Source organism: Copadichromis virginalis, linkage group LG2 (assembly GCF_057382275.1).
Source record: "Copadichromis virginalis isolate Kocher_CV1m ecotype Utaka linkage group LG2, C_Virginalis_male_GT1.1, whole genome shotgun sequence".
Classification (NCBI taxonomy): Eukaryota; Metazoa; Chordata; class Actinopteri; order Cichliformes; family Cichlidae; genus Copadichromis; species Copadichromis virginalis.
This window is the reverse complement of record NC_140619.1, coordinates 22,149,996-22,174,567: the sequence shown is the minus strand read 5'-3', so window position 1 is coordinate 22,174,567 and position 24,572 is coordinate 22,149,996. Positions and strand designations below refer to the sequence as shown.

At 44.0% G+C, this 24,572-nt stretch overlaps 1 protein-coding gene across 2 annotated transcripts in view; it reads left to right on the top strand.

The window, feature by feature from the left end:
• Positions 1-1,654: 1,654 nt before the first annotated feature.
• Positions 1,655-24,572, top strand: part of nrg2b (neuregulin 2b) — a 71,906-nt gene continuing 48,988 nt past the window's right edge. For both annotated transcript variants that reach the window (XM_085473600.1, XM_085473593.1), the window contains exon 1: positions 1,655-2,927. In XM_085473600.1, coding sequence (XP_085329726.1) covers positions 2,516-2,927 — 412 coding nt within the window. In that variant the 5' untranslated portion in view covers positions 1,655-2,515. The remainder of the gene's footprint in view (positions 2,928-24,572) is intronic.

Genomic DNA, 24,572 nt, shown 5'->3' with positions numbered 1-24,572 from the left:
AAAGCATATTCCCTACAAGAACTGTAAAAAAAAAAGTGCTTTGAGTGATCAGGTAGAGTAGAAGAGTGTTATATATAAGAACCAGATCATTTACCATTTACCAAAATGACTGCTGGGTTGTTACGATTAGTGTATCATGACAGGGAAGTTCAAGCGACCTCATCAGCACCCTGCTGAAGTGCTGATGTAGCGACAAACGTGCCCCCCTTTGCTCGAGTTCAGGGAGGTTGTGAAGGCAGTTGGTGGTGGCTGCCCCTGGCCAGTGAACAGCAGGAATCATTTTCACTCCACTTTGCTTGGTCAACAAATGATTTGTTTTCAAGGCTAATTTAGAACAATTCCCAAAATTGCATGCGAGCTTTCTGAACGAGGGCTTCCAAGTTGACTAGATCAAGGAGAGACTGATCCTTGTGTATGTGGGTTGTAGGTGGGGAGGGATGATGTGGGGCAGGGTCATAGGATAGATCAGAGATTGGCTGATCCAGTTCTGTGAGCTCGGTGAAACAACTGCAAAAATGTGGAGCAATCTAAACATTCGACTGAGCACATCTAAAACCACAGAGATCAGTGGCACTCCGGCTTCACTCCTGGCTCCATGTGAAAATAATGTATGAACAGGGATGTGGTTTTCCTGCTTGGACAGAGAAATAAAGCTGTCCAGCACCATGGACAGAGGCAGGCCCCTGACCCTGGTGATGAGGGGAAGATGAGGCCATGCTCAGATGAAATGGCTATATACATTTTCTTTATCTCTCTCTCTCTCTCTCTCTCTCTCTCTCTCTCTCTCTCTCTCTCTCTATATATATATCTCCATATATGTATATATATATATATATATATATATGGAGATATGAAAACTGTCCAAGTGTCCCCTATGTGACATTATAGTTTCTGATTTCCTCTGTATGGACTACAAAAAGTCTTTCTGACCTCTAACGAAGGTCGCACAGCTCCTGACAGGGAGGGAAAGGCAAATCTTATGAATGGCTTGGCTGATGGAGGCAGAGACTGGGAGGGGATACTTATGGTCAACATAAAAAAAAAACCCAAAAAACCTCAGCACTTTGTAAAGGGGTCTCATTTCATTGGTGGATGCGTATTCAGTGGAAAATGAGGCTTTATTCACTGTATCTAAGCCAGATAGGCGAAAATATTTGTGTCTTTCTATTATAACACCCGCATTTTCTGGTAACTGTTGCTACCACGTGTTGCCACAGGAGTCGGCAAAACTGCAAGGCGACATTTGTGAAGTGTAATGACTCGCAAAAACAGCGCTGAACATAAAAGCGGGATTCGGGCGTGCTTTGCAGAAGCAGATATATTTTCCAGAGGGGCCATCTAACAGCTCAGAGAGCTCAGCTCCGAAGCGCCCGCTCGCCTCTACATGCCGTGGAATCCATTGAGAGAATTTCGCAGCGTTAGTCATCGCAACAGCTATCCGCAGTGTGTGTGTGTGTGTAGCAGTCGCCTATAGCCTCTCTTGCACCTCTTGCACCGGAGATCCACAGTAGGCGCCGTGCAGGGCTTGGCTACAGACGCAACTCCGCGCTGCTGATGTGGTGTGCCTGTGCACCGCGTGCGTGATTTCTCCTGCACCCACCCCGCAGAGGTTTTGTTTTTTGGGTTTTGTTTTTTTTTTTCAAACAGAGTCTGCCGGCATGCTCACACGCCGGTTGGGTCCGTGCCGGTGGGCCGGTGGGTGCCCGGGTCATTAGGGTGTTTGCGCAGGACGTGGCGAGGCGAGGCGACGCCGTTGACCGGGCAGGTGATGTTTGCTCACGTAAGCCGCTCGCGTTTGATGAGGGGCGCAGGGGACGCGGCTGGAGGGTGCGCGCTACTGTTGCAACGCCTCACCGGATAACCGCTGCTCTCTCATCCTGTCCGTTGGACCTCTCCGCGGTAGGGGGTTTGTTGATTTCCCCCCTTTTTTTAATTTGAATTTTTTTGCTTCCTGACTAACGGATTTGCAACACTGGGACTCTTGACGATATATAAGTGGATAAAGGAGCCGATACTGCGTGTGCGTGGAGCACAGCATATCATTTCTTGTGATTCCCCTGTACGCGCAAGTCGCTTTTTTTTTCTTTCCAAAGAGGCAATGCGCCCACCCATGCGATGCTAGCCTATTAGCTGGAGAGAGAGAGAGAGAGAGAGAGAGAGAGAGAAAGAGAGGTTTCAGCCCTGGATTCGAGAGGAGACTAATTTACGAGTCTTGTTTTGCCTTTCAGGAAAAGGGGAGATAAGAGGGGGGAGGGTGGTTGGTGAAGGAGAATGCAGCAATCACATTTTTAAGCATGCAGAAGCGGGCCGTTTCCGGTTCCTAGGCTGCTGTGTCCCCCCCATCCGACGCCAGCAGCCGTATGGGGAAAGCAGCGGCAGACACAGATGGCATGGACACTTCCACAAGGTCTGCCGCTCTGCCCTGCCTGCTCTGCCGGAGCCCGTTCGCCGCCGTCTCTCTCTTCCAGCTCGCTCCGCCGCCCAGCAGCACTGCAGCACAGCACAGGCTGACGGCATGAGGCTTGATCCAGTGCATTTCTCCATGCTGGTCATCGGGGTCTCCTTCGCCTGTTACGCCCCGAGTCTCAACTCCCTCCAGGACCAGGCGTACAGATCAGCCGTGGTCATCGAGGGCGAGGTGCGCTCCTCCCCGGAGAACGTCTCCTCCCGGGAGCCCTACAGCGTGAATGTCAAGGTGCTGGATGTGTGGCCCGTCAACAGCGGCGGCCTCGAGAGGGAGCAGCTCGTGACCGTCGGGGACTTCGGTTCCGAGGCCCCGTGCACCACGGTGGAGAAGGACCACAGATATATCTTTTTCATGGACCCCACCGCCGAGCCCTTGGTATTCAAGGCATCGTACGCCCCCGTGGACGCCAGCGAGCCGGAGTCGAAGAAGGATGTTGAGAGAGTGTTGTGCGAGGACTGCGGTAAGTTTAAGGCTTTTCCCTCATACCTGCCATCCACTCACAGCGCACTATAAGGGCCACTGAAACTGCCATGGTGATGTAAGGGAGACATCCAGCACTCTGGCTGCGCATGCACGTTCCCAGTCCATACAGTGTGTCAGCGTACACACACACATATGAGCGATTGACACCTCAGTTTTCCATAACCCGGTCACCCATAATATATGAGAGGCATGTCAGGGGAATGTGTGTGTGTCGCGTAATCTGTCTGTGTGTCCAAAAAATAAAAAATAAAAAATGAGAGATGGTTAGTTAAACCTAAGTAACCACCACCACCCTCCTCCCTCTCCACCGGTTATGACCCAAACGCCAGCATGAAGCCCAGGACCTGCATCGTGTCATCCTCACGGTAGCCTACATGTGCTGCGTTAAGGTGAAACGCACCGGCGGAAATGCCAGCGGCTCTTCTTGTCGTGTCGCTCCTGTGTGAGTGAGGCAGAAAGTTAGGCCCAGAATGTGATGGGAATCGGGGACAGCAGCCTCGTCTTGAACTAACCTCCTTTCCAAACTTTGCATCGGAGCCTTCAGCCAGTGTTAGATCTGTCACATCTGACGCCTTTTTTTTCTCCTTCAGAAATTGTGGCGAAAGTCTCCACAGTGTCTGTGTGGACTGCAGTGACAGTACGTGGGCGGTGATGGCAGTTTAAAATCTCTAAAACTTGCTGCCAGTTTTTAACATTAAAAAAAAATCGTGGTTTGTTCTTGTCTCTACAAACAACAGAGGCTGCGGTGGCCCTTTGTTCTGGGGAGTTTAACCAGAGAGGGCCACAAGTTTGATAGTCTGCACTTTTTGTCTCTCTTTATTTTATTATTGCTGTTTATTTCTTTAAGATAATGGAAAAGCCTTTCCCCCCTCTACAGCAGAGCTCTGGAAATCAGCTTCAGCTCAGTTATGACCTCACATGGTGTGACTTATGAATGTTGTAATGTATATTCAATCTACTTTGAACATAACGCTTTTTTTTTTGGCTAAATGTCCTTTGTGAGCCACTGCACCTTTGTTTTCAGCACTGACATGCTTCGCTGCCTTTGAGAAGCTGTAACTACAATAGCCTCAGTTATTGTTAAAGCATCTGGCAGCCATGAAGCGAAGAACTACAAAGACAGGAAGTAGTAATTCAGCCTCTAAAATAGAGAATAAGATCTTCAGTGAGAGCCACGCATTTCTCTCAAATGAGCACCAGCGTAAAACCTTTTAAGGGTCTCCTTTTTAAAAAATGAGGGTTTTAAAAAAACAAACAAAAAAACCTTTAGAAACATGTAATCTTAAAATGTGACATTTATTTTCCAGGCTTGTGTGTCTGTGTATCTGTAGTGTTGCAGCCTAACAGGAGTTAGCTCAGATGTCTCAACAAAGGGTGCATGGAGGTTCTATTTTTACCTCCATGACATGCTAAAATTATCCAGTCATTTATTAATGACAGTGCTGTTGCAATCAGTCTGAACACATTTTCCAGGCAGGGATAAGCTCAGGAGAGGAGATACCCACTTATGAGCTGATTCACCTCTCATGTGTGCGCACATTCTCGCACGCGCTGATGTGTCTCCATGTCTCCAGAGGACATTACACTGACCTATTCTCTGTTGTTAACCACGACAACTATATTTGCCCTAAACCTCCACCTAACCTCACCTTCAACCTAAAGTATGTTGCTCCACATGATGGCGATTCATCTAGGGCTGATTTAGTCCTCACGACATAAGTGAGGCCTGCGTTTGTGTCCATGTATAAGAAAGTTGAGTCTCCGGAGTGTGACTGTCCAAACAGATCTACGTTCTCGCAACATGAGTAGCATAAGTGCGCGCACGCAGAGGCTCACACGACAACTACACACACAATAAGAGCCTAAATTACATGAAGAACCCCAACCTAATTAGACTCTCCAGAGTGTGTGGCGACACTATAGATTCACCGTAGCAACTCGTAGTCTCTGAATGTCCACTGTTTCCGTTACGTCCCTCATCAATTTTGTTTCTTTTCCAGGACTGGATGAGATTGACACACGAGTGGAATATATGAGAGGTTAACGAGAGGTTAAAGAAACACGTATATTTTTTATTGACAGTGCAGTAGCCTTAAAGCTTTATAAAATCTGCTGCGGTGAAGTTGATTTAGGACCTGATTTAAAACAGACAAAATATTACACAGTTCAGATCGTACACCCCTGTACGCCACCACAGTGGATTTTACATCAAGTCGAGCTTTCTGATTTAATTCAGAGGGTTTAACAAAAGTATTGCAATAACAGTTTAGGAATTACAGTTATCTTTATACAGAGGTTGAACGTAACTGAACAGCTGACTAACACACAGTTTCATGGCCTGGTGGATTTGCAGTTTAAGTCACCAAATGTAAGCGAAGGAGGCCATCATTAGGCTGAAAAAACCACAAAAAAAATGCATCAGAGAGTTAGCAAACACTTGCAGAGTGGCCAAATCAACCATTTGATATGTTTTTATAAAGAAGAAATTCACTGACGGTTCAGTGGTTTCTCAAAGTACTTTGAAGCTAGTGAGAGTGAGTTTTGTGAGTTTTTGAGACCTCTGCATCACCAGTGTGATTTTTTCCCCCTTTGAAAAAACACAATAAAGTACACAGTACATTTTTAAGCACCAGATTTTTAACAAAGTCAGATGTAGCAAATATGATACAAATCAAAACTCATATATATGCATTTATATTTAATTTAAACTTGTCAGATAGTTCAATAAACACTCTATTTACAAGAATTTTGAATTATCTGAATTACTTCATGGTTCAAGCTTAAAAGTGTTAAAAGTGAAAGCTACTCTTGAGGCATATGTGGATTGTTTAATTTAAAGACAACTGTGGCGATGTACAGAGACAACTTTACAAAATAAAAGTCAGACTATCGAAACACTTGTGGCTCTAACAGCACCAACCTGCAGCGTGGAGTCAGATGGGTTTCACATGTCTGCTTGTATGCGCTCAAACATAGAAACCTTCAAGGAAACTGCTGCTCACTGGCCAAAAGTTCTCCTTAGTTGTAGCTTGCTGGCTGTGGTGATGTTTTTCACTGGGTGAATGCAGTAATGTCAGTGTCGCCTGCAAATGAGTTACGACGGAGCAGGACTCACAGCCAGCAGTGAGGCTGGAGATGTGCAAGCAAAGGTGCTTGCAAAGTTTCACTGAAGACAGGAGAAATGGCAGCTGACAAGTGGGTTAGCAAGGGGTGTGTCTGCGGACACCAATCCAAAAGCAAGTCTAAAGGAAGGCAGCCAATCACAGCCAAACACTTTTATACACACCCTTACCCCTGTCTGTCAGCATGATGGGATCCAAAAGGGCTTTGGGCTTTAGGTTTTCAATAGCATAGCTAATAAAGCTGTGGGTTGCACCAGGCTTATGAGTTTTGCTGATACTAGCTGATGATGTTGTTTTTTACAGAGATTTTTTTGTGCAATAAAAACAGACAGCAGCAAACTGACAGCAAGAGTATCTGATAAGTAGTTACATTTTCGGAGAAGAATGGGAGCAGATGCAAACGATGATCCCACACTATATTTCCTTTATGCTGCTATCTGCTGGGTGGCACAGTTAGTTTCAGAGGGCAACACTTATCACACTTGTCAGGGGTTTAATCTGCCACGACAAGATGTCTCTGACGTATATGTGAAAGCTAGAATCCAGGCAGGCATTCACTAACATACCACCACATTACTGTATAAGCATTTACTGTATTCATTTGTTCTGGGTCTGTTTGACACTTAGTGCTATAAAGCAAAACAAAGACAGAGCAGGTGTTCCAGCTACATTGTTCAGCTAGGTTACTGATGTCCAGGCTACCGGTGCCAGCCGCAGCGATGTGCTGAATTTTACACACTTCTTGGTATTTCTGGCTACAACGAATATGTGGAATCCACATGATGTGCCCATTTCTGACTGTAATGCAGGCAATTAAATAAATGACAAGTTAAAGTCTTTTTAGGGAAGTGGTTGTCGAGGTTTAATTCAGACTTTGTACCAGCGAACGTTTAAAGGCAGGAGCACAGATCCCTCGCTGTGAGAGAAATTATGAGACAGTAAATCTTCGTGCACCATAAAAGATAGCAGAGCCATCTTCCAAAAGCAGAGCCAATGTTGATTAAATGGCAGGACCGACTGGGTTCTCTCTTACTATTTATGTTATTGAGTCTGCCATAGCTGCTCCAATAAGCTCTCCTCTTCTCCCACTTCAGCTCAGCCCACAGCTGGATTGGGGCTTATTTACACAGAGGTTTGCAGAACTGAACAGTTTCAGTGGCAATAGCTGCAATGTTTAAGTTTCAGCATTTAATGTGAAAGAGTGGAGTACAAACTTCCTTTGAACAGATGCTGAGTTACATGTATGTCTGCATCCAGCGTCTCTCCCTCACCGACGTCTCCCTTTTTTATTCTGTGTAAACGACTTAGGCGTGTGGACTGCTCACACTGCCCCTCTTCAAAAACTGCAAAACCAATCCCATCTGACATCCCAGACAGGCTGCAGCGTAATGTAGGTCTTCTCTGATCATTTCTGTTGGCACGTCTTTTGAGATGCATTGACAGTTTCGTCCTAAAATAGCTTTATCTGATGCCCAAACATGCTCCTGTCAGTGATGCTGTATCTAATGCTGCATACCTCATGCCTCATGCTCTCCCTCTCTCTCTCCTGCTGTAGCTGACTGTAGCTGGAGTGTGCGGTTCAGCTTATGCTGCCCTTCTGTCAGTCAGCCACACAGAGGAGGAGAGAAAGAGAGAGAAGGAAGCAAAGGCAGTGATCTTTAGCTCTGGCACTACAAAGAGATGCGGTAGTAACTGATACTGTAAAAGTTTCAGTAATAGCCGGGCCTTTTACCCACATAACGAATAAGAAAGAGCGAGAAGTTCAGTGGGTACTTTTATTTTAGTGGAAATGTCTGAAAATGGTTCATTTTGATACGGCAGAAATACTGCTGCGTTGTCCTTTACTCACTCGAGTGTTTAACACATGCAAGGACAGAAATTAGTGCTTGCAGGAAAAGTTACATTGTAAAGCAGTGACGGTGAATGTTTCTTCTCCTGACTGTTAGGAGACCAAAATCAAAAACCTGTATCCAGCACATATTGTGTGCTGAAACCACAAATGTGATGCTGCTCTCAGACATACACTGGATTTTCTGTCAATTAGGTTCTGTAGGTTGTAAAAAAAAAAGTGTCGATATAGCTTTCGGGTCTGAAAAGTGATTCCAATGAGAAAGTCATTTTTTTTAATGGCCAGCAGGGGGAGACTGATCAGGTTGTAAAAATTTACTGAATACAACACAATGTTTGTTTTGTATACTGTTATTTCATGTATAGTCGAAGCAGACAATAGAGCAGGGTGTGCTGTAGGGTGTGGCTACACTTTGATTGACATCGCTACTGAATGAGGCTTCAGTGTCTTTGCTTTCTCAGAGATCCACATTTGCTTGTTATGTGCAGTGCCGACAACAAAATGAACAAAATGAGATGCTGACTTTAAAAACCAAAGGGGGATATCAAGGTGGCTATCTATGATCATCTTTTATATACAGTCTATACGGGCATGTCCCACTGGGAGGAGGCCCCAGGTAGGGCTGGGCGATATGACCCAAAATTCATATCTCGATATTTTTTAGCTGGATGGCGATATAAGATATATCTCGATATATTTTTTTAAAGCCATAAAGTAAGAACAAAAAGAGAGTTCTTAGTCAAAGCTGTGTCCCAGATGTCACACAGGCACTTTTATTAACATAGAGCAGATGTACATAACATTTACTCAAAAATAAATTATGAGCATTTATTAAATAATAATGCTCCATAAATAAAAGAAAACAATGTTGTTTTTGTGCATAACAAAAAGCTCACAATTGTGCAGTCAAAATGTAAACTAAAAGACGCTGAGCACAATAACAAAGACAGATTTCACAGCTGCTCTGTTCCCAACTTCTACTGCGTGACTGACAGCATTGAGTTTGAAATCCTCTTCGTAACCACGTCTCATAACAGGTGCCATTTATGGTCCTTATACACAGTAGGGTAATATTACGTTGAAGCACAGTACGTATCACTCCGCGAGGCTCAGCCGTAATGCTCCGACAATCCATCAAGCGGTGCAGCTCCGTAGCTTACCAAAGTCGTACTAAAACATTTTTTGACAGATTGCTGAGCGCCGTGTTCCACATAAAATCGGTTCGCGGCCATCAAGCACAACCAGAATTCATACATAAGGCGCGCTGTCAACTTTTGAGAAAATGAAAGGATTTTAGTCCGTGCAGCACCTCTGGGCTGCATGGCGTTAGCGTGGTTAGCTCGTTAGCGTGGTTAGCTAGCTAACACGTTGACGCCGTCCAGCGCCACGCACGGGGCGATGCGCACTAACTCGTTAACGGCGATTTGCCGTGTCCGTCTTGTCGCTTCCTGCAGGTGAAGCGATGGGGGAGGAGGGGGACTTGTGTTCAGTGAAGGAGAGGCGAGGCCGAGTAACGTTGCGTAAAGACGAAAGTGGACGAAAGAGAGGCAAACCTGCGGCTCCACAAGTATAATTATAACGTAACATAGACTATATCGATATAAACGATATTGTCACATCTTATATCTCGTATAAAAATATATCGATATGTTTTAAAAACTCGATATATCGCCCAGCTCTAGCCCCAGGGCAGATCTGGGACATGCTGGAGAGATCATATCTCTCGGCTGGCCTGGGAACACCTTGGTGTTCCCCCGGACAAGCTGGAGGAGGTGGCTGGGGAGAGGGAGGTCTGGGCTTCCCTGCTTAGGCTGCTGCCCCTGCGACCCGGCCCCGGATAAGCGGAAGAAGATGGATGGATGGATGGATGGACATCATTAAACTAAGCTATGGCTCCGTAACTGCCAAATGCTAGCTGGGGTATTTTTTTTTTTTTTTAAAAAGCAATAAAGCAACCATCCTACGACTATGGCAAATCAGTGGTTTCCCAGTGACTGTTCTGTCTTCCTCCCCTGATCCCCAATCGGTCACAACAGATGGCTGCCCCTCCCTGAGCCTGGTTTTCCTGGAGGTTTGTTCCTATTAAAAGGGAGTTTTTCCTTCCCAATGTAGCCAAGTGCTTACTTAAAGAGGGTTGTTTGATTGTTGGGTTTTCTTTGTAGGGTGTTTACCTTACAATATACAGCACCTTAAGGCAACTGCTGTTGGGATTTGGTGCTATATAAATAAAAATGACCTGAACTGATTGCACTGCATTGCAATTTTTTCACACTCAATCACCAACTGTGGTGCATTTGCATGCATTTGCAAACTTATAGCAGACTCACTCTATCTTACTGCAGTTTTATTACCAACATCACTTTGAAGATGGCAGCTAATAGCCGCAGACCTGGTCCCCATCTTCAAAGCAGCTATTCCAGAGGCAACGACATCTCCAGCACACTGGATGCAGTTGCAGTTTTGGTTGTGCCACGGTCTCCGATCAATGTTTTCCTGAGTGTGAAGCATGTCATGAGAGCAGCTTTGGTCCAAACACACAAACATGAGATTAGACAACTTTGATATGTTTGTTTGATGTCAATCTTCTGCATCCTGTTTTTGGATCTTTTAATAAGCCAGAGACGGTGGACATATCTTGGCATCTTTACAACCTTAAATGACTATGTTTACCATTTCTCATTAAGTAGGTAGTGCATGTGATTGTCTGTGGATCTGTGGACTTTGTATTCAAAGTTTTACTCAGACTAATGTATCCTTATCCCACTATTTTGACTCTGACTACACTTGCACGTGTCTAGCACCTTATAAGCAATAATCTGATATTTCCAGGTTAGCATACACTGCTGTGTCTCAGCTCAGGTTCACGTCAGTGTGTAGAGCAGCTAGGGGGCAGAACCACAGTGGCATTGATCTCCAAATCCCAGAATTAGAAGGAATTTCTGCTCTGGGGCATCATGTCAAAACAATCCTTGGAACAGGAAACACATCCAGGACCACACCCTTGAATAATTCTTTAAAACAAACCCAGTGAATTTAAGCTTTCAGCATGGCTTTCAAATTCAGATCCCTTTCAGCCAGTGATGAGAAAGATGCTCGTGGAGACATAGAATCGCCTGCGTTTGGATCATGGAAACGGTACTGCAGGAATTCCTAAATTAGAATCAATTTTCCTTTGAGCAAGTGTAGTGTTGAGCTCAGACTTATGTACATACTTTATGCTGATGCATACAAACCATGAGATTCACAGGTTCAATAGACTTGAACAGATAGTGTGTGTGTGTGTGTGTGTGTGTGTGTGTGTGTGTGCATGTTTGTGTGTGTGAGGCCTCTCACTTGTCCGTCTCATCCCTTTTCCCCTTTTTGTTGCGTTATCTGTGTCTATTTCAGACACCCTCTGTGTGTCGCTTTCCCTTCTGTTTCTCTCTCTTTCTGTCTCTCTCACTGTCCTTGTCTCAACAGAGCATTATACCTCTCTCCACACACACACACACACACACACACACACACACACACACACACGCACAGAGCAATGCCAGTTAGCTGTTGCTGTTGCTGCTGTGCTGCAGATGCCCCAGTGTGCTGTCATTAGCAGAGAGATCTGGGGTTGCTATAAATTATGCACACTGAATAACAGAAGGCTGAGGATTTCTCCTCTCTGCTGCGGGCGCGTGTGTGTGCATGTGTGTGTGTTAGGGGCGTTGTATAGGTACGTCTCTGCACTGACATTATCCTGATCAACTTTCCTCGCCAAAGTACTTGTATTAGCGCAATTCTCTGTGCCTCAGCTAACTCGCAACTGTACAAATCTTGTACCTATCCTCCAGTTACTTAGCGTGTGTGTGTGGGTGTATGTGTGCGTGTCCTTGCTTGTGAATAATGTATCAGCACTCATCCTCTCCAGCAGTCAGCCTTAGTAGAAAACTCTGACACATGCCTTTTAAAGGGACCACCCCAGTGCCACATGGCTCAGTTTGTGAATGAGAGAGGTTTTTATGTAACCTCTCTCTCTCTCTCTCTCTCTCTCTCTCTCTCACACACACACACACACACACACACACACATAGAAGTACACACATGCAGATGCACTGCACACACCACCCACACACTCATGCAGCTACTGCTGCACACTCCCTCCTCACTGCATCAGCAAAGTGCCCGTTTCAGACAGGATGGATTTGGCCGATGCTCTCTTCGTTTCGGTTGAGATTGTTTTTCCACAGAATTAGATTAGACATCAAATTCAAAATGGAATAATTAGAAATGTTTATGCCAAGGACTTGTCGGTTGGTATTGCAGATAAAATATTTAAAAATGACAAGTTTGCCACCGCCTCCATAAATCCGAGACATCTCATGTTTTCCTGGAAAGCCATTTTAATCTTTGGCATTCTCCTCCTTAAGTAGCCCTGCTGTGCCAGAGTGTAAGGGGCTGGCATGCAGCCAGCGTAACCTGATATTCGTGAAGTTGTAAAGTGACATATTCATCTGGTACTCAGAGTCACACTTCATGAGCAAGAATTCAGCTCTTTAACATCCCAGAAGCTGTGCGGTGTATGTTGTGTGCTCAACCTCAACATAAAAACAGGCATTACGGTGACTAAAAAGGGACAATGGATGCTTTGCAAACACTTCACAGAAGGGAAAGGGTTAAAACAAACCCTTTGGTTCTATATCAGGCTATCTTCAGCACAGAAAGGTGGGCTATCTTTATCTCTCTTTGTCGTGGCGAGCTTTGATGGTGACAAGTAGAGCATCTTCATCTGTCTTCCAGATGTCCTCCTCTGCCTCTCTAGACGTTATCTCGTAACTATTATGGGATCGTGGTAGACAGCACCGCATGTATGATGTGTTTGTTTTGGCATCTTTTCATGTTTCTGTATTAGGACATGTTTGATCACGCAACATTTTTAAAGTCACATTCCACCTTTTATTTAACACAATGCCCATAAAACATCCCCAAATTTAAACTTAGCCGATGGATCAGCTCTCTTCAATATAAATGATTTGGTCAGTTATGCTACTATTTCAGCCGCTCCCAGGAATTAGTTTGTCTAATTTTTATGTGAACTAAGGTGCTGATGAACAACAATATTTTTTTCTTAATGTGGCCCTAATACTCCTTTGTAACAGTCGCTACACAGAATGGGTGAACTAATGATTTTCCTCTTACACTTGAAGGTTTATGGCTTCATTCTTTTTTGAAATAAAAGCGTTTAAAATGTTGTGACCATTTTTGTTTTGTGCTGGTCCTGTTTATAAGCAGCACGGTGGTGCAGAGGTTAGCACTACTGCCTCGTGGCATGGTGGTTCAATGTTTGAATTGTAGATGCAAGAAGAAGATAAAGCTTTGAGTGGTCAGGAAGACTAGAAAAATGCTGTGCTGTGCAAAAACAAACAAAAACACTTAAATGGATCCATTAAGGTTTATAACTAGTCTGTGTACGATACAAACAGAACTACACAAACACAAAGCCCTGTCATGGCCTCAGTGTTTTCACTGCATGTACACAAATATCCTGAGCCACACTGCACACTCAAACGATGTCCTGTGCTAAAGTATGTCTGTGAAGGTTCTCAGTCATCCTGGTCATCGTAGTCTGGGGAGCTACGATGTGTGAACGGCCATCTTTGAAAAGAGGCGGTGACTTATGGCACCAACTGTCTGCCATCTATAATCCACTTTTGAGATCCCTTCCCAGACGCCTTAATGCCCACTCACATCCTGGGCCATTTGACCTCAGTAAATCACATGATAGAATGGGGCTAGGTTTCACAGTGGGTTCACCCAGAACCTTGGCTGATTGTGACCAACACCCGTTTTCACAACTTGTGATTAGCTAGTGGATCAATAGGAGGCCCATGACCCTCTTGGGGACACTCCCATTGGGCTTAAAATCTGGGACTCTCCTCCAATTGCTCTTAGAACTGAAGAAGCTTCTTGGATGAGAGGTGAAACGTCTTCAACGAAACTTCAAGAAGTCCAGATGCTTTTCTTTCCAAGCTCTTTAAAGTCTGCTAAAGTAGTTGATTTACGGCTGATTAGGCACTAGAAGTGCTCTGCCGACAGCTTTTGGTAAAAATGAAAAGATCTTTGGGTTTATTTGCACATAGAACCAAGAAGTGAGATCCAAGTGGTCACCTGAGATGTGTGTTGAGATCCACTGTAATGTCAGGTACAAACTGATGTACTCAGAGTTGAAAATGAATATTAGCCTGTAAACAGCCACCAGGTTCCTTAGTGTTAGGGTTTACATGTATTACTTTTTAAAAATTTCATTGTTTGCCGTATACGATTGAAAACCTTATAATGGAAGCACTTTAAAGCCAAAATAAACGACATCTTGGTTTGTTTGTTTGTTTGCATGTGGCTGAAAGATGATGGTTCATCAGTGATGGTGGTTGTTAAGAGGTTAATATAAATGTTGTTGTCAGAGAAGCTCATGGAACAGTATTTTCTAACAGCCAGATAGTCTCTATGAAAAAGCAAATCTTCAAAAATTTAATGAAATTATCAGTTTGAATTACTTAGTTTCTTGTATTTTATGCTGTTAAAGTAAATTTGCATAAACATATTGATATCACCTGGAAAAGGGTGGAGTGCCCACTCTGGGTCGGGGATGAGTTCCTGCCCCAAGTGGAGGAGATCAAGTATCTCGGCGTCTTGTTCTCGAGTGATGGGAGAAGGGAGATCGACAGACGGATTGGTGCAGCTGCAGTGATGCAGATGCTGCACCGGTCCGTCGTGGTGAAGAGAGAGCTGAGTGTAAAAGCAAAGCTCTCAGTTTACCGGTCAATCTACGTCCATATCCTCACCTATGGTCACGAGCTGTGGGTAGTGACCGAAAGAACGAGATCACGAATACAAGCAGCGGAAATGAGCTTCCTCCATTAGTGATAGGGTGAGAAGTTCAGCCGTCCGGGAGGGGCTCAGAGTAGAGCCGCTGCTCCTCCACATCGAAAGGAGCCAGCTGAGGTGGTTCGGGCATCTGACAAGGATGCCTCCTGGGCGCCTCCTGGGTGAGGTGTTCCGGGCATGTCCCACCGGGAGGAGGCCCCGGGGCAGACCCAGGACACGCTGGAGAGATTATATCTCTCGGCTGACCTGGGAACGCCTTGGTGTTCCCCCAGATAAGCTAGAGGAGGTGGTTGGGGAGAGAGAGGTCTGGGCTTCTCTGCTTAGGCTGCTGCTCCCCACGACCCGACCCCGGATAAAGCGGAAGAAGATCGATGGATGGACATTGGTATCGCTAAAAAAAACAGAGGAACGCTTTTTAAGTATAGAATCAAGTCGATTAAACTTCTTGGATATCGGTTTGTTCAGTAGCCAAGAGGGTTGTTAAGGGTTCGATTTCAACTGGTTTGATGCTAATAAAATTAACTGCAGGTGCACTAGAGGGGCAATAAGATTCCAGGAAATAGACTGTTACTGTGGGAGAGCTGGGCAGCACTGTAGAAGGTCCTTTACCCATCATCAGGACCAGTATCTGCTCCTTTGTGCAAAGAGGAACAGGAAGAGCACTGCCAACTACAAAATGACTACCAGCAGATCAGAAACAGACTTCATAAGGTTGGCATGAGGATCCAACGTCCTCTAGTGGGCCCTATGCTTGCTGCCCGACACTGTGGAACCTGACTGGCATTAGCCATAGAATACCAGGTTTGGTAGGTCCACCACTGGTGCCCTGTGCTTTTCACAGATGAGAACAGGTTCACCCCGAGTGCATTTAACAGACATGAAAGACTCTTCAGAAGTCTTGGAGAATGTTATGCTGCCTGTAACATCGCTCAGTGTGATCGATTTGGTGGTGGGTCAGTGGTCTGAAGAGGCATATCCATTGAGGACCATGGATATCCAGACTTCTACAGGCTAGGGGCTGCCCCAGGCACCCTGACTGCTGCTAGGCATCAGGATGAAATCCTTGGACCCATTGTCGGACCTTACAATGCCTCGCCTCATGTACTCAGTACTCAGAGTACTCAGGCAGTTCCTGGGGGAATTGATACCACTAAGTGGCTCTCATGCTCTCTTGACCTAAGTTGAATAAAACACCTCTGGGACATTATGTTTTTTTCCAGATTGCGTCTTAGACTGTCCAGGAGATCAGTGATGCCCTGGTCCAGATCTGGGAGCCCCAACAGGGTTTGCTGCAAGGAAATTTGGGCAAAATGGACTAGCCTGCCGTAATGTTTTATTTAATTTGATTTACACATGTTTTTGAATTTAGCCCTCTGTAAGTGGATGATTGATTTCCACGTTGTTTGATTTCCATCAAACAGCATGGCATACTTTCATTCCTAGCACATGACCCAGTCCATAACAGTGTAGATATCCAGCATGACTCCTTTGAGACTTGATGCTTTTTCAAATTGTTCCTTTAATGTGTTTTGAGCAGTCTGTTTAGGAAACTCATCACAAACTGCAAGATAGAAAAAAATGCACACTGTTTATTCTCAGTGTGGTTTGCAATCTATGTACCTTTATCTGCTTCACCTTCAGTAAAGTCCAATGTCTGTCTCTGTTAGTGTTTTGCTGCCTGTTGGACCATCAGCGTGTTGCTCACCAGTATTTATACAACACTGCTATAACCATGATTTAAAATAAGAGAGGTGGCGAAGGTAGAATGTGTTTGACTAAAATAGGAAGGCCGAGACAGAGAATACATCATCTGTCCTCCTGTTCCCCACACTGTTCAGACTTTCATAAATTATTACTAAAGACTGATAGTGTTGATTAATTTTACAGTAGCTTACAATTGTAACACCTCCCCATCTGCCCACACACACTCTCAAATTCAAATCAAATTCAAATTTTATTCTCTTCTGACCACGGCTGGAAGAAAGTCAAATGTCAAGTAAAAGCGCATTTTAATCCAGACCAACGTCACACCGCCTTTGTTATATATTCCATAGATTTATGGAAACGGTGTCAAACAGAAGCTCCTATTGACCAAAACACAGTTTGGGAGTGAGACACAGACTGTCACTTAACCAGGCACTAAATGTTCGCTCTCCCTCCCATGAAAGTTGGACTCGCTCACAATAAATCTCTTGTGGTGCTTTTCTCTTTGGTACGAAGCATCACAGGCTGACCGGCTGATTAAAGAGCACGCAGTGATCAGTTTGCTGCTGTTACATCACAGGGTTCCTGGGATTCGGCTTCAAATGCTACAACCGGTTCCTCTCACTGCTGTTTGGTGTTGCCAACAAGCAAAGATGCCAAGTGAAGATTTAATCCTCAATAAACCTTTGTCAGTTCAGTGCAAAGCGTTAATTTTATTTGAAATGCAAGTGGGACATCCCTGAACAGTAGTGCCAGTCAAACAAAAGATCAGTGAGTCATTCTTTTTTTAATCAAATCTTGCATGTAATTTACTGCCATGTGTTCACAAATATAAGAGACATTTCTGTTCAAGTAAACAGACGGAAATACATCAAACTCAAAAACAGACTCATGTAAAGCACAAAACATCTTTCACAATCAAACAACACATACAAAAATCATTTTTAATGTCTTATTTAAAGCCTGTTTCATTGAAATAAAGGCTTTCCACTTTTTCCACAGTGCCATCTACTCAAACATGTTTCGTTCCTTGATGTTGCATGCGATGGCACCATCTGATCTCATCAATCAGCGCTAGGGTGACCAGGTGTCCTGCTTTATGTGGGACTGCGTGACATTTTTATCCCTTGTCCAACATGGAGACGATGCCCCGCATTTCGTTTGGCTCTGGATACAAAAAGTCGAGACATACTTATTGTATTTATTTAATGGGAGAGTTGTATTTTACATGACAATGTGAACCTGATAATTAATACTTTATTGTTTGAAAGCAGCTGTAGTAAAATATCAAAACTGATCCTCAGCATTAAAACGCCTCCCATATGGTTTGTTGGGATCTGGTATAGATAATATAAAAGATAAAGATGGCTTCTGGGTTTGACTAGTCAGTCTCAAACTTGCATTCTTTTTAATGACCAGCAGGGGGCAGCTCCTCTGATTGCAGAAGAAAAAGGGTTCAGATTGTATAGCAGCCTATTGAAAAACAGCACTCTTTCCTGATGACACTGTTACCTCAGTTGGTAGTGACAGGTGTGTTTTGTGAATGAGACACGGCGAGACCACGGGTGACAGTTTTGAGCCATTGTATTACATGCGGCTGCAGCTCTCAAGCACCAACCCTGAGTCCCCGTGTTTTACCAAGCAGACGTGATTGCGGATGCCGTGCAGGTGCGTCCGCACGGCACCGCCGACTACGCCTCGCCACCAGGTCATAATACAAAATCCACCTCATTTTATACATTTCTGGTCTTTCTGAGAATTGGAAAGGAGGATAAACAGAGCATGCTGATTGGCTAATGAGCTGTAAGTCACATCGTCACATAGTCGTGAGTTTAACCTACCACCACTTTCAAAGCAGTAGGATGGTCAGCTCACGGCTTCATAATGGGACTTCAGAACCCAATTATATTAAGTACTGATACTATATAGGTCCATTAGCCCTATAAAAAAACACCCAGCACGCCCCTGCGGGCGGTTTATCCTTCAAGCTCGGGTCCTCTGCCAGAGCCCTGGGAGCTTGAGGGTCCTGCGCAGTATCTTAGCTGTTCCCAGGACTGCGCTCTTCTGGACAGAGATCTCCGATGTTGTTCCCGGGATCTGCTGGAGCCACTCGCCTAGCTTGGGAGTCACCGCACCTAGTGCTCCGATTACCACGGGGACCACCGTTACCTTCACCCTCCACATCCTCTCGAGCTCTTCTCTGAGCCCTTGGTATTTCTCCAGCTTCTCGTGTTCCTTCTTCCTGATATTGCTGTCATTCGGAACCGCTACATCGATCACTACGGCCGTCTTCTTCTGTTTGTCTACCACCACTATGTCCGGTTGGTTAGCCACCACCATTTTGTCCGTCTGTATCTGGAAGTCCCACAGGATCTTAGCTCGGTCATTATATATATATATATATATATATATACATATATATATATATATATATATATTAGGGGTGCAACGATACACAAAATTTTCGGTTCGGTTCGATACTTTGGTGTCACGGTTCGATATTTTTTCGATACAAAAAAAAATGTTCATGCCTTTTTAATTTGTCATTTATTAAAATTATAAATATATATTTTAACACAAAAGTACAGTTTTTAAATTTAACCCTAACCCTTGTGCGTGTTGTTTTTTAGCTCGTCATATTGCAGCCACAGAAATTCTTTTGTCCATGAAACCATAAAGCTGCACTTTCTTTTTGCCTTATAGTCTGATTTGTCATAACTTCTCCGTTTTGTGGTAAGCTTTTCTTTGGCTGTCACTTCTTCACCCTGACCTGTCTTATTTGGCTCAGCAGAACTAAAATATATATCTGTCTGTGAAGGTTCTCAATCATCCAGGTCATCGTAGTGAAATATAAATCCTGCCGCACTCACATAAGCTCAGCGATTCTCTGCGCGATCAACCTCTCACATATTTAAGCTTGCTGCGGGAGATTTCACTTGTCATGTTTGCATAGTAAGCTAACAATTAATAAGACGATGTCAGAGGAATTGGTGCACAAATTATCATCACTCACAGATCAGTGCTGTCGCTCTCTATACACAGTTCGCGCGATTGCAAAGTGAAAGCAAAAAAACAAGCGCAAATTCAAACACGATTTCAATATGTCACATATTGACAGTGGCTCACCCAATGACATAATTACCCAGCTACATTTCTGAAAGAATGCAAAAGCATTGACATATATTTTTCCTTCCTACAATAGCCCGACGGGCAGGGCAGAGATAGCCCCGGGACGTCGGGCTAGCGATATTGCGAGCCCTGTATCTGATTGAGGAATCACTCATCTTTGGAAAAGAGAGTTTATTACAGAGAAATGTCTCTTTCCAAAATAAAAGCTATACTATCCGCTTCTTCTGGGCTATATTCTCAGCAGCATATTAAACATATCAGGTCTCCATAAGGAGAATCCTGTGCTAACAGCTGTCTAAATGACTCGGCTAAAGTTTGTAGCATGCATGCTTGTTGTTTTTGTCTTTGCACTAGGATGATGTCGGTGTAAATGTGCAGTCATATTCGTTGTGTTCCCACTAGTGCTTTCAGGTTAATCTCGTTGAAATAACCTTAACGCCACAACACGGCAAATCTCCGTTAACGAGCTACCCTATACAGAGGGGCTAGACGGCCAACACGTTAACGAGCTAACTGCGCTAACACACTAGCTCCCACCCATGTAATTGAGCATTGCATGGCACATCCAACATACTGTTTTACTTTAGTCCATGACTCGCTTACCTTCAGGGTCATACGTCACATGAAAACCAAAATAATTCCAAACGCCAGATCTGAATGAGGGTGGGGAGGTCCACTTCTGTCTCGCTAGCTTGCCCTGCGCTCTTCCTTCTGACCATGCTGTCTGTGTTGAGTGCTCAGTGAATCTGCGTTCGACTACTCCGCCTAGGCTGCACTCTCGAGCCTAGGCGGAGTAGTCAAATGCAGATTCACTGAGCGCTCAACACAGACAGCATCGTCAGAAGGAAAGTTGATAAAATAAATTACAAATTTTGTATTGTTCTTTTTTTTTTCTCCCCTTTGGTTTTCTTTCTTTCTCTCCCCCTCTTTCTTTCATTCTTTCCCCCTGTCCTATCCCACAGTCATGTCTGTCCCGTTTGCAACTGAAAATAAAATAAATTCATAATTATAATAAAGGTCAATCAAATGGACCAATATGATGATCCACTTAAAATAAATCATCTTGGCATCTTTCTTGGCCTCAAGACAACAATTCTGATGGCTATAGATCCAAACGGGACACAAAAAAAAAAAAAAAAATTGAAAAAAATTGAAAAAAATTGTATTGTTCGATACATATGCGTACCGAACCGAAAGCACTGTATCGAACGGTTCAATATCGATACGAATATCGTTGCACCCCTAATATATATATATATATATATATATATATATATATATATATATATATATATATATATATATATATATATATATATATATATGTACATAGAAAAGCACTATAGTACGTGTCTTGTCACACGTACTCAGATGGACCACACTAATCACAAGACATGTGTAAACTTATAAGTGTGCATACATACAGTTCTGAGGGGCCACAATAGTGCAAATTATTCATCTTGTATCAGAGAGAGAGAAAAAAGCTTCAATCAGACTTGCCTTGAGTCCATTTCAACTCGTGAACATACCTACAGCTGTTTTTCACACGTGTTTCCACAGTTAGCTTTTCACACATGTGCATCTGCCACCATCTTTCCTGCGGCTGAAATCTCTTATAGATTTCAGTTCAGGATTCTTTGAGCACCTTGTTTCTTTAATGTAACTTGACCCTAAGCCATGGAGCCCAATAACGCTTGTCCTGTGATAGGCTGCACAGTAACTGCTAATATCTGAATAATCAAACCTGTCATACAAACCTATTAATAGGGCAGTTTACAGTTTAGGGTTCCATTTCACTGGTTGTCTTTTTTTAAAACCAGATAGTTATTGATAGTTTAGATTTATTCCTAGCAGTATCGCTGCTTCCTGAGATCTCAGCACCTAAAATCAATCTTTCAGCTTATAGCCATAGGGGAGTTTATGGAGGTCTCACAGTTCGGTAAGGATGTAGTGTTTTGAACCAGCTATAGTTCCTTTTTGTCCCTGCACACAATAACTATTAACCTCTTTTTTTCCTTATTACCAATTTTATGTCATTCGGTCACTCATGAATGTAACAGGAGCTTAGTGGGGTTTCTGATCACCAGATGAAGCAGAGCTGTGTGCTATCTGTGTGACAGTGCAAACCAGTGCTGTAAGGAACAAAATTGCAGAATAAACCAAAAAGTAAAGAAGAAAAGGGAGCAAGAAGAGAAAATTGGGGTATACCATGAAAATTAACTCTTTATCTTTGTTTCGCCTTTATGTTTGCTATGTTTGGTCTGTGAGGGGGCCGACAGGACATCTTTCTTCAACAGAATCTTTAGCTCCTTATGGAGGACGGATGTGATCAATGCTTCAATCCCTTTATCAGGAGAATTGTGTCTGTTAGTCCGCTTTACAAGCCTGCAGTTAATGATGTGTGTGAGTGGGGGTGGATGGGGTGGGCTGGTTGGTGGGTGGAAGGAGAGGTGAGAAATGGTGGGATGAGGGGGTGAAGGAGAGGAGGGGAAGAGGGAGCAAGAATGGATGAAGAGGGACGAGAGAGGGGAGGGGAAGATGGACAGATGAAAAGAGGGGAGAGGTGAGAGAAAGAATAGAAAGTGTTTGGGGAGGGAAAAAAGGAAATGGGAGGAAAGATAAATTGAGGACAGGTGGGGAGCAGAATGACTTGCACACGACTCCTAACCCAGAGAAAAAGAGGAGGAGAAGAAAGGAGAGAATAGCTTTTCCCCACCGTTCTGCCCGCGAGCCCTTCATTAACTATTCATTATAAACTCTATCTATCTATCTATCTATCTATCTATCTATCTATCTATCTATCTATCTATCTATCTATCTATCTATCTATCTATCTATCTATCTATCTATCTATCTATCTATCTATCTATCTATCTATCTATCTATCTATCTCCTTCATTTTCTTTGGTCCTCTCAGTCAAACCTTCTCCCTGAATCTTCCTCTCCTTCTCCCTGGCTTTCTCACACCCACTCTTCTCTTTCCATCTCTTACAAAAGGCTTGACTGTACATCTAGAGCAGAAGACAGCCTCGCTCTCCTTCTCCCTCCATCTCTCTGTGTTACTGTCTGTGTTTGTGGGGGGAAAAATATCCTGATTTCTGTTGAATCTGAAGGGTGTAATTATACCTAAACAGATCTCGCTGCAGTCAACAGAACAATAAACACCACCACCAGAGATAACAGGCAAGGTCAAGTCAGCGTGTGTGCGTAAGCATGATGTTCATGTGACAAAATGAACATCATGGCAAAAAAAACGGGCTGAAAGGCGAGGAAGACTATGATTTATCAACAATCGTTCTCGCTAACCATGCGCGCACATCCAACTCAGAATCATTTTTGTCATTAAATGTGCACGTGACAGGCAAGAGCCCACACACAAAAACACACACACAGGTTGGCTTTGGCGTTGCCGCTGTGCAGAGGTTAGCCAGCTGCATAGAGGCCTGTTGTGGCTGCTATCATTCAACAACCACCTCCTTTTTTTCTCGCTCTCCCTCAAACACACATTCTCTCTCTCCTACTCTTACTCAATCTTATTTTCTTCTTTCTTTCTGCCTAACCTCCTCTCTCTCTCTCTCCTGCTCCCTCTCTGGTTTCCATGGTGACAGCTGTGCGCTGCAGAAATCACACTGATCTGAGAATGAGATAGAAGGAGCTTCTCTCTTTTGTACATGAACACACGAGCACACACGCATCAGCTTCCTCTCCACATGTCATTTTATGAATGTGCTCTGTGTCTTCCCTCACCATCTCATCAGGTGACACACACACACACCTACACACACCTACACACAAACACACACATGCAGCCCATGTGTGCAGTCATGTTGCTGGCCATGACTTCCCAGGGTGCCATACCTGCCTGCGAACACACCTAATTGGTTTGGCTTCCATATCACTCTTTGTTATTGGATCATGCTTAGTGAGAAATTAGATCAATTTTGTTGATGCCTGCTTCTCTGAACGGACAGAGGGAGGGAGAGAGGGAGAGCATCAGCTGACCTTGAAAGAAGGACCTCATGATGGACGGCTGATTGGAGCGGTGTCACATGTGATTGGACAGCCGAGTGGGCCGGTCACAGGCTATTGGCCAGGCTCTGCTGTCCGTTTGTGCTCCCCCCTGAGTACCACTACCACCCCTCCACACTCACACTGAGGAATTCTCCCATCACTCAGTGATACAGAAGGCTTGGGTCAGCAACTAAGAGCACGCGTGCACACACACACACCCAATCACACGTATCCATCAGTGCTGAGCATTACGTATGCACATATATGCAGAGAGATGTGGAAACTTTCTGTGTCAGTGTGTAAATTGCAGCTGCAGAATTAGACTTGTTATGGCCTGCTCGGTGCCTGTGCTGTGTGGGATGTGTGAATCTGCTCTAATTGTGTTCGTGCACATGAATTTCAGAATCACTCTGTCTTTTTGTGCATAGCTGTTGTGCGGGCTTAGCTTTTGTTAATGCTCAAGAATAATTCTTTATCAAACTGCCGCTCAACTTCTAAGCTAACATCACCAAACAAACTCCATTTGGATTTTACTTCAGTTTCATCCACAGGGTTTTTTTTTCAGTGGTTGTTAGGAAGCACTGCTGCCAAAAATAGGCAAGATCTTGGAGGAGGATCTGACGGGACCCACAGGATTTATTAGCTCAGTTGGATGTTTTACAGTCTGTTCACTGATAATTTTACAGGTAAAAACTCACAAAGACACAGTCAGAAATGATTTCTACATCTTAGTGCATTATGGACTTTTATCGGCAATGTCTTAGTGTTTATGAAAACATATCTGCATATGAATATGCAGAATCTGCAATTAGGGGACAGATCAATTCAATTTCAGTTTATATCAACTCATATAATTAATATAGCACCAAATCTTTGCTTTAAGGTAAAGTCCCTATAATATTGCAGCGAAAACCCCAACATGACCCTCCCTATGAGTAAGCACTTGGTAACA